At 37.6% G+C, this 10,758-nt stretch overlaps 1 protein-coding gene across 1 annotated transcript in view; it reads left to right on the top strand.

The window, feature by feature from the left end:
• The window catches only part of COL12A1 (collagen type XII alpha 1 chain), a 100,332-nt gene that overhangs the window by 66,617 nt on the left and 22,957 nt on the right, over positions 1-10,758 (top strand). The window contains exons 47-51 of the mRNA XM_066179676.1: positions 1,368-1,532; positions 4,274-4,312; positions 4,407-4,545; positions 6,723-6,865; positions 7,241-7,350. Coding sequence (XP_066035773.1) covers positions 1,368-1,532; positions 4,274-4,312; positions 4,407-4,545; positions 6,723-6,865; positions 7,241-7,350 — 596 coding nt within the window. The remainder of the gene's footprint in view (positions 1-1,367; positions 1,533-4,273; positions 4,313-4,406; positions 4,546-6,722; positions 6,866-7,240; positions 7,351-10,758) is intronic.

A 10,758-nucleotide genomic window follows, 5' to 3' on the forward strand; every position in this document is an offset into this window, starting at 1 on the left:
TCTTGTCCCAGCACTTGGCATTTTGTGTTTCAGTGCATGAACCACCTAGTCCTGATCTCTGGGCAGGGAGATGTTGTACATCCTTACAGGAACCACATGCATGTAAAGCACAAGTGGTCATCTTCTCCGTCTCTTTAATCTGGAAGAATTAGCTCTGTCTAGATGGTTTCTCAGTCTCCCTGTACAGTATGCTTCAGTTTATAACTACCCTACTGGTAGGAGACCTTTGCCTTGCATTTCACCTAAGTCTTTCTTCATGCTAGTGGGATTGTTGTCTTCATTTACCTAGTTAACTAGGAAAGAAGTTGATCACTGTCCATTGTAACGGGCCTTCCTATTTGAAACCTGTTGTCATCTACTCTTTCTGTCCTCTCTCTTCTAGACCAAACAAACCTATTTCCTTCAATTTCATGTTGATCATGTTTTGAAACTCCTTATGATTTTTAGTTTCCTCTCTACTTGCTTTGTTTTCTACACATATCAAAGCATGCTCAAAGCTGGACAGAGTATTTCAGCCAGAGTTTCACCAGAATTTGCTACAGAGGATTAATTACCTTATTAACAAAAAAAAAAAAAAAAAAAGAAAAAAAGAAAAAAAAAAAAGGATATTTCTGTCATTTGGAATAAACATGAATTCCGGTTTTATCCTCCAACTGGCTTTTCCAATGTCTGAGAAGTTTCTCTTCAATGAAACTTAAACCTGGTGATATGATTGACTTCTGTGGCCTGGTTCTTCACATTTAACTTAAGACATGTGACAACTAAATGTCTAGTCTAAAGTCGTTGTGTAGGGTCCTTTTATGACTGATGAAGAGAGCAACAGATAGGCATCTATAGACGACAACTTTTCCTATCCTGAAGTCAGCATGTTAGGGAGATAAGATGAATTGCTTTCTGAATCTGCCCATGTCTATCTGGTGACTATAGAGAAAAACTACACAACTTAACTTGGAAAGTAGAAGTCGGTGAGGTGAATACCACTCTAAGAAAGCGAAACCGAGAGGCGTGAAATGCAAGAGATGGAAACAGATAGACAACTGGATAACTAATGGTCTATACAGTTTTTGGCCACAGAACAGAACAGAAGATACTGTAGTGTTGAGAGAATTGTATGCTTTGTATTTAAAAGTGAGGGGACTATGTAGCCAAGGCTGCATGAGATTGGATAATGCTCCCCAAAAACAATGAAAGAGGAGAAAGTTTTGAAAGAAAGATGCGAAAATCTTCTGAGCTTTGACAGCGTGAAAAGAGATCTGGAACGTGTGCTCATAGGTATCTCCTCACAAGTCAATGGTCTGTGCAATATTGACATGAAAAATGTTAATGTATGTTTACTGCATTTCAAGTAACAAGTGTTATTTTTACAGGCTTCAGTGTCTTTGTGGTTGGTGTGGCTGATGTAGATTACAATGAACTGGCCAAGATTGCCAGCAAGCCCAGTGAGCGTCATGTATTCATTGTTGATGACTTTGATGCCTTTGAAAAGATTCAAGATAACCTTGTCACCTTTGTGTGTGAGACAGCTACCTCAAGTGAGTAGAAGACATTGGTTTCCCTTTTCCCAAATTAATATCTTTGCTTATATACAGCTACAAGTGAGTGGTAGGCTGAACTTGGCTGGATGCTGGGTGCCCATCAAAGCTGCTCTATTGCTCCCCTTCTCAGCCGAACATGGAAGGGAAAATATGACTAAAGGCTCATGGATTGAGATAAGGGCAGGAAGAAATCACTGAGCAATTAGTGTCATGGGTAAAACAGACTCAATGTGAGGTAAAATTAATTTATTATCAATGAAATCAGAGTAGAAAAAGGAGAAATAAAACCAGGTATTAAAAAGCTTGGCCCCGCCCCTCCCTTCTTCCTGGAGTTAGCTTTACTCCCAATTTTCTCCATCTCTTCACCCTGGGCACCACAGAAGTATGGAGAATGAGGGCTGTGGTCAGTTCATCATCACATGTTGTCTCTACTGCTCCTTCCTCCCCAGGGGAAGTAGTCTTCAAACTCTTCCCCTGCTCAAGTGAGGGTCCCACGAACTTCTCAACATGGGTCCTTCCCATGGGCTGCAGTTCTTCATGAACTGCTCCAGTGTGGGTCACAGAATCACAGAATCACCAAACCTTGTTAGGGTTGCAAGGGACCTCTGGAAATCATTCAGTCCGATGCCTCTGGTCACCTGGAGCAGATTACATAGGAATGCATCCAAGTAGATGTTGAGTTTCTCCAGAGAGGGAGACTCCACAACCTCCCCGGGCAGCCTGTTACAGTGCTCTACCACCCTCAACATAAGAAAGTTCTTCCTCATATTGAGGTGAAGCTTCTTCTGTTTTAGTTTGTGGCCTTTGCTCCTTTTTCTGTGCACTCCTGAAAAGAGTCTGGCACCATCCTCTTGACGCCCACCTTTGAGATATTTATATGTATCAATGAGATCCCTTCTCTGTTTTCTCTGGACTAAATAGGCTCACCTGCCTCAGTCTCTCCTCATATGAGAGCTGCTCCAGACCCCTCATCTTCATGCAACACTGCTGGAACCTTTCCAGTAGCTTCTAGTCTTTCTTGTATTGAGGAGCCCCAAACTGGACTCAGCACTCCAGATGTGCCTCACTAGGGCTGAGCAGAGGGGCAGGATCACTTTCCTTGACCTGCTGGCCACTCTCCCTGATGCACCCCAGGATAATATTGGCCTCTCTGGCTGTAAGGGCACTCCCAGCTAGTAGTCAACCTGTTATCCACCAAAGCTCTCATGTCCTTTTCAGAACTGCTCTCTAGTAGGTCAGCCCCAACCTGAATTTAGCGTAATTCTTCTCCATGTGCTGTACCCTACACTTGCCCTTGTTAAATCTCATTAGGTCCCTTTCACCTGGTGCAGTTCTTCAGGCACAGCCTGCTCCATTGTGGGTCTCTTATGAGGTCAACAAGTCCTGCCAGCAAAACTATTCCAGCATGGGCTTCTCCTGTGGTGCCACAGGTCCTGCCAGGAACCTGCTCCAGTATGGGCTTCCCACAGTGTCACAGTCTCCTTCAGACATGCACCTGCTCTGCCATAGGGTCATCCAGGGGCTGCAGGCAGATATCTGCTCCTCTGTGGACTTCCACAGTCTGCAGAGTGACAGCCTGTCTCACCATAGTCTTCACCACAGGGAAGACCAGAAATGAAGTGAAATCTCTGCTCTGGTGCCTGACAGAGTTGTTTCTCTCACATATTCTCATTCCTCTCTCCAGCTGCAGGCTGTTGTTCCCTTACAACAGACACAATCCCCAACCCCAGCCACTGCCCTCTGTTAAATGTGTTATTCCCCAGTCACTACCACCATTGCTGATAGGCCCAGCCTTGGCCAGTGGCAGGTCCATCTTAGAACTAGATGGAACTGACTCTGCTGGACATATGGGAAGCATCTGGCAGCTTCCCACAGAAATCACCCTTGTAGCTCCCCCATTACCAAAGCTTTGCCACTCAAACTGAATACAATTTGGCATCTTATTTAAGGTACATCAGAAGATATGTTCATGTTAAAAAAGTTAGATTTCAGAATAACTGGATATAGTTCAAGGGAGCAAGTTGCATTTTGAAATTTTGAAGTGAGTATAGTGTTTTATGTAATCTAATGTTACATTTCAAAAGTACTAGTAGAAGAAGAAAAGAGTAACAGTGACTGACATCATTAGAAAGCAGAATGATGCCTAATGTAAACTGCAGGGCACAACAGGTTTATTTACCACTGGAATAGGTAAACGGTGCTAAAGAAGTTTAGCTATAGTGTGTGATGCTGTTATAAAATTATCTAAGTAAAGCTCAGTTGTTTATTCAAGTGAAATCCTTCTATGGCAAAAATAAGAAATTCTCAGGCCTGTCATGTGCAACTGCATGTTCTCTAACTGCCTCATCTGCTGGCTCCTGAGGAGCCACATAAATTTTCAGTTATTTCTTGAGAATCTGACAGCTATTTTGCAGCTTGACTCATGCCTTAAATATTCATGGAAAGACTGTGTCATTGTCCTCCTTTCTTCTTATGAATTATACTCTTAAAATATTTGGGGTTCATTTGTCATTTCATAAAATTTGTCAGAAAATACTCTACTAAAAATCATGTGTAAAGATTTTGATATTACATCTACCCTAGCTCAGGACACAGTATGACAAATGTAACAAAAACTGTCTCATAATTAATAATAGCATAGTAATAAAAGTTGGTAATAAAACTTTCTGAAGTATACATATGTTCATATCCTGTTAGGCTTAGTAGTTTTGAATTATATATTGTTTTGTGTCTTTCAGCTTGTCCCCTTATTTACTTGGAGGGATACACTTCACCTGGTAAGTAATTGTCTAATATTTTGGCATAGGTTCATTTGTGTCTTTTACAACTCTACAGTGTCTCTTATTTTTTATTTTCTTTCTGGACTTGAAGGTTTCAAGATGCTGGAATCATACAATCTAACAGAGAAGCATTTTGCTTCTGTACAAGGAGTTTCACTGGAATCGGGCTCTTTCCCAAGCTATGTAGCATATAAACTCCACAAAAATGCCTTTGTCAGCCAGCCAATACGGTAAGTAAAAATAAAGACTTATATTTAAGGTGAACAGGTGATGAAGGGTTAACAGAGTTTATAGATAGCATTTGTGTGTTATGGAAGATGCATTAATTTAATGTTGTTTTTACTAAGCTTCAAGAAATGCACCCTGAAGAACATCTATCTTTGTTTCCATTAAATGCTAATCTATTTCTTCTACTGCAATCACAGTTCAGTATTAATCTAGTTTCTTATTTTTCTTAACCATTGTGCTTATGCTTCTTAACCATTCAAGTTGCATATAATCCACAGTTTATACTTAGGCAGTTGAACAACAACCTCTTTAGTACAATGAATTCTATATTGCTGGACAGAAATGGTTTCAATATGAAGAGATTAGCATCACTTTTTCCAGAAGCATCATTCTTACTGCGACAGGCAGCACACTGATGCCATTGACTTAGGGTAGTTTCTCCCCTACTTGACTTGCCTTATTTGGCAAATGGAGTAGAGTTTGCAACGGCCTGTGGTCTTAGAGCTTGGTTATGGATGGGTAATACAATGGTCATTCTTGCCAACATTTTTTCCCAAAGGAAAAAAGGACTTAGTTAGCAGTTAGTTTTACTAAAAGTGGAACAGTACCTTTCTCCCTCTTTTTTTTTTTTTTTTTTTTTTTTTTTTTTTTTTTTTTTTCATTTTTTTCTCTCCCATTTATTTAAGTAAGTTTCAAAAAAGGTTATTCTGGTTCAGAGGATATACCTAAAAATAGCCCATTGTTCCTATTAAATGTAGGAAAATTTAGTTTTCTTCTCATAGAAGCCTTTGAAATTGTCTGCAATCCTGCCAGATTGGGTAAAGATCAGATCACAAGCACAGAAACTGAGGTTTACGAAGAAATAATTTCTTTCTGCTAGCCTTCTGACATGACAGCTTTAAAAGTGGAGGACTTGAGGATTTTTAAGTTCATTGGCATGACATTAATACCTGTAGGGATGATAGGTCTCTGACAGCATGGATTTTTGCAGTCTAGGGAAATACAGATAATCCTAGTTTTGCAACTCTCTAGCATGGATAGATATTGCATTTAGGATACGTTGAAAGGTGAAAAGACAATAAAAAGATAGGCATCGTATTTATTTCATTTTTTTAGAAATGTTGTTATACATAGTCTAATGTCTGCTAAAGAGGTGGATTAGACTTGCCAGAGTATTCTGGGCACTTATTTTTCATGAGAATCCAGAAATAAAACTAGACCGAGTCAGCAAAGCAATAAACACATACTGATCCTAGTGGCACAGTTGTTTCCATATCAGAAATAACTTGTAATCCAAGTTATAAGTTGTGTTGCTATATCTACTTTAATATTTGAATTCTTGCACTGTGTTGTGTGATGTTGTTGACTTAGTGATATGTTTTAGTTTTATTGCAGTATTCCTAATTGTATGTGTTCAAAAGCTTTGTCTAACATACAAAGCAGCTCCTCTCTTAATTTTAAGGTTTTTATGTTTATGTTCATGTGACTAAATCTCCTTCTGAGTTCCATTATATTGGTTAAGAAGAAGCAGTGATCACCTCCTTTTTTTCAGTTCTCTTCCTGCCTTCTCTCCTGTCCCCTACAGAAAATTCTGGAGGCCATTTCATGCATATTTTTATTTACTTTTGGCTCACTGCTTTTTAAATGTGTAACAGTCCAAATATCACAAATTTAAACCTGAGCCACTAAAGAATGAGCTGGAGCCCTCGCTGCATCACCAGCTGGAAAGAAGACATTAAATATTCCATCACTGTATCTGTGCCTGAAGGGCAGCAATAGTTAAATGCTGTTGCCTGACTGAAGCAGGCAAGATGAAAAAAATGAAAAAAAGCTGTGGTTCTTTTTTCCTGTACTTATCCTCAAAGGAATTTAAAACATGTAGTTTATACAGATTTTTGCTACAGGAATACATACCCAAGGGTTCTTGGTCATATTCTGGCATTGTCTCTGTGGTGCTGGGACCAACTGAAGACAGGCTGTGAGTTCATCTTAACAAATCACAGTGTTTTTATATCACAATGGTGTTTTCTATTGGAGAGAGTAGTTAAAATGCTCTGTTCCTCTAAACACAGTGGTTTCCCTGTTACTCTTATGTCTTTTCTCTGAAAAAGAGCAAATGATGGTCTTGTTTTCATCATGTGTTTCTGTGTGAAAAAATGTCTTTATATTGTCTTAACAGGGAGATTCACCCGGAGGGATTGCCACAGGCATACACTATCATTCTGTTATTCCGTCTTCTGCCTGAATCCCCCAATGAGCCTTTTGCCATTTGGCAGATTACAGACAGAGATTACAAACCACAAGTTGGAGTTGTGCTTGATCGTAAGGATGATTATACTTATTGCATAGAGAAATAACATGTTATGTTACTTTGCATGTGTTCTCTTACCAAATATTTCCAAACCCAAAGCATTTCTACATGATAAAAGGATTATACATTTTTAGTTTTAGAGATTTCTTTTAAACTTCGTACATCTATAGTTCAACTAAGAATAATTCATCTAAACTACGTTTCAACTTTGGTATTAACCTTAAAATCAAAGGAAATTACATCTATATACTTATAGGTCATTAAGATCATCTACGATTTGTGTTTACCCAAATAACGGTAAACTAGATTTTATCTATAAGTGTGTATTAGGATGGTGGTTTCAGTAGCACACATGAAATGAAATGTGTTATTTTTATTTATTGCAGCTGCCAGCAAAGTGTTGTCATTCTTTAACAAGGATACAAGAGGAGAGGTTCAAACTGTAACTTTTGATAATGATGACGTAAAGAAAATCTTTTATGGAAGCTTCCATAAGGTAAAGGATTGAAATTATGATGTTGCTTTTTGAAGTACTGTTCTTTTAAATAGAAGGCAACCAAGCAGAAGTACTTCAGGTGACTGTATCTGGTTTTTGGATAGTACTTTAAATTGATATAAGGACCTACAGATCATGTAAAACAAGATCTCTGAAGTTATAGGTCTTCTTTGAACCAATGGAAGAGATTTGTCATGAATTTGTTAAGATTGTGTGAGTGAAGGGATACATCTGAAGAAGAAATCACCTGGTTCCTGCCACATGAAAGAGGAAGAATAAAAATTAAAGTGGGAGAAAGAAAGGAAAGGAAGTTGTGGTGAGAAAAGATTTCTTGGGAGTGTAATGACTTGAAATCATTCAGAGCAGAGGAAGATATAGCCAGAGAAAGTGAGTAGGCAGGGAACCAGTGTTGGGAGGTCAATAACATATTGAATGAGATTCTTATGTTTAACAAACATAATACATGTGTATGTATATATTTAGTAAACATGAATGTGATTTTTTTTTTTTCTTAAAAACACTGGGCCTAAAATATTCCAAGGTCATGTTAACTGAGGAACTAACAAGGAGAGAGAGCCCATAAAAGGTCACTTTATGATTTAGAATGAAACTTACAGAGTTTGAATTGACAAAATTGCCAGTGAAATCATGTAACATGTTTTTGCATCTGTCTTCACTTGCCATAGATTTGTGCTTGCTTTTCTCATTTTGTGCATCAAGTTATGAAAATTTGATCTTGCCAAGCTTCTTTCCTAGTCATCAAGAAGTGCTTGACTCAGGCTAAATGTACACCTCAAAATATTTAAAGAATATTTTCTTGCTGTGTTAAGCAAATATGTTTAGGGCAAGAAAGTGAGCTGAAATTGCAACATTTTTGTTAGCTGAAATGCACATTCTCATGTTTTCATTTATCTCCCTTCTATTTAGTTTAGTTTTCATCTGATGACTAAATATGGCTTGAGTAAGCATTTGTTTTCTTTATGATACCATCTTCTGCATGACTTGTCACTACCAGCATTCCTTTAATGCTGATAAGGGGCTGCCTCTGTCAGCTTCCAGATACTGGAGGCCAAGTCATCAACTGAGCTTTGCTAGTTGAAAGTCAGGAAAGATAACTGGTGCCAACATTATAATATTTTGTGACTTTATCTGTGTAAAACACAGGTGATTATGAAAATCACACAGTACTGTAAAGGCTATTGATTTCTTCAGAATTTGGAGTAACTTCCCGAACTGGTCCTATATCCAATTATTCTTATTTTAGAATTTATGCCTGATTATTTTAGAATTAGACCTGATTATTTTGGTGTATATGAAGAAATGTCTATATCACTGATTTTGTAACTGATAGTTATGACTAGCTTTGGATCATACCTACATTAAGCAGCCTTTGTCTTTGAAATTTGCCTTTCTTTTTTTTTTTTTTTTTAAGTAGCTTGGTAGGACAACACAATTTTAATGAAATATATTAATTTACTGGAATGAGAAAAACTGCCAGAAAAGGCTAGGATGTATCTTGTTTTGTTAGGAAGGTTGAGTCAACCCCAAGAGGTACTGTTTGGACACAAAGCTGTATGTAGCATGCCTCATTTTAGGTATCAGAGTGAGAGCTGACCCTTTTTCAGGTCAGTGGTGTGGAGCTCTCCACCTGTTGTACTGCCAGCAGTATGTTTTAAATATCGGTTGCTAATTTAGTTGATGTTTAGAATCACATTTTTCCTTTAGTTTCTCTAAATGTGATAGAGCTGAGCAAACTTATCTGACAGCACTTTACAGTGATGTTCTGATCATTTATCAGAGGAAATGGGGAAAAATCTGTGACCCCTGCTATCTGCTAGACATTAGCAGTTATGTAAAATTGTTTATTACACTTGCTAGTGAAAAAAAAATTTACAGAGCAAATAAAAATCCAAAATTTTGCATCATTTTAATAGTTAAATACACTAATACATATGGAGAGAAAGTGACCCTAAAATGACAAAAAATGAATAGAGTAGCAGTGATTTGCAAATTATCTTAAAGATTTACAACTACAAATTCTTGCTTAAGAGACTATTTCTTAAGAAAAAGATTCTCAGTTACTTAATGCAGTTCCCTGTCTTTTTTTTTTTTTTTTTTTTTTCCCCAGAAAGGAATCAAAAGTTCAGATTTTGATAATATTTAATGTAGCTGGAAGAGTCTTGGTTTAGAGCTATATTTGGGGTTTTTCACCATGAAACTAAGCTGGCTTTTCTGGCTTCTCTCCAGAAGATTACTGAGATTGCTATCTCAGTCAGGTTGTTAATGATGGCATCATGGGCTTCCCCAGCCCACCTGCTGGGAGAGCCTTATGTGTCAGCTGTCTTGATTAGCTCCTAATAATGGATAGCAGTAGTTTCAGATTGATGAAGGAAGGACAGTAAGACTGACACATTTCTAAAGGTACTTTCACGATTTCTCCTGCCATCCAGTTTCAAGAAATGACAAATGTTTACAATGCAAGGAGATGTTTTCCAAAATATTAAGCATTTTCGTGGCTTTCGTTTGATGACTTACTGACTCATTCAGTGAAATACAGTTAACTACACCTAACTGTAGGGAAATTTACTCTGGCATACTTGAACACTCTGTGTAGCATAGCCATGGTGAAAGCTGTTGAATCTGGCAAGTTTCATAGGAAAAATTCTGACTGCCTGAGACAGTCATTAAATTTATAACTGATGTTTTGGAGAGACAGACAACTTCTACTTTCTTATTCTTACCACACTAGACTTCCTTTTAGCTTGCCATTTTTCAGTAGTTAGCAAGAGGAAATTTGATAATGAGTTTATATCTTTCTGCTGATATACATGTGGGAAATTAGTTTGCTTGGCTTGTTGATGTGATTAACTCAGCAGCAGGTCAGAACACCATCAAACTTTATCGTATAAGGCAGCTGGAGAGAAAAAGTAAAGTATGTTTTCTTTACTAAGATTTCATAAATGAAATAAATAGTCAGAACTAACCAGAATAGATTCTTTATGCTGGTGTGTTAGAAACTGTTAAAAAACAAAATGTATCAGGGTTGAATACAGAGACGTGTTATTCACTGTAAATACCAGAAGCCTCCTCTAATTAGATTTATTGCCTAGGCCATGAGATTTGGACTTGAATTCAGATCTGGCAAATAAGTAAGTCAGTGTTTAAGGGACTGAGTCAATGACTTTGGAGAGTTCTCCTTATTTTTGATTGTTGGGATGGATAGGTGATGTTCAGCAGTTTTTCCTGTTTGAACTTTTTTGAGCTGATCTCGTTCAAAATTCTGATGTAGATTTACCTCTCCTAATTTTTTCTTTGTGATAATAAAAATATAATCTATAGTTCCTATGCAATGTGTTTTATTTTATTTAAATTGTGACAAATAGTTAATATTCCAGTAGAAGGACTTGC

This window comes from Chamaea fasciata, unplaced genomic scaffold, assembly GCF_029207755.1.
Source record: "Chamaea fasciata isolate MVZ Bird 193981 ecotype frontalis unplaced genomic scaffold, bChaFas1.0.hap1 SCAF_3, whole genome shotgun sequence".
NCBI lineage: Eukaryota > Metazoa > Chordata > Aves > Passeriformes > Sylviidae > Chamaea > Chamaea fasciata.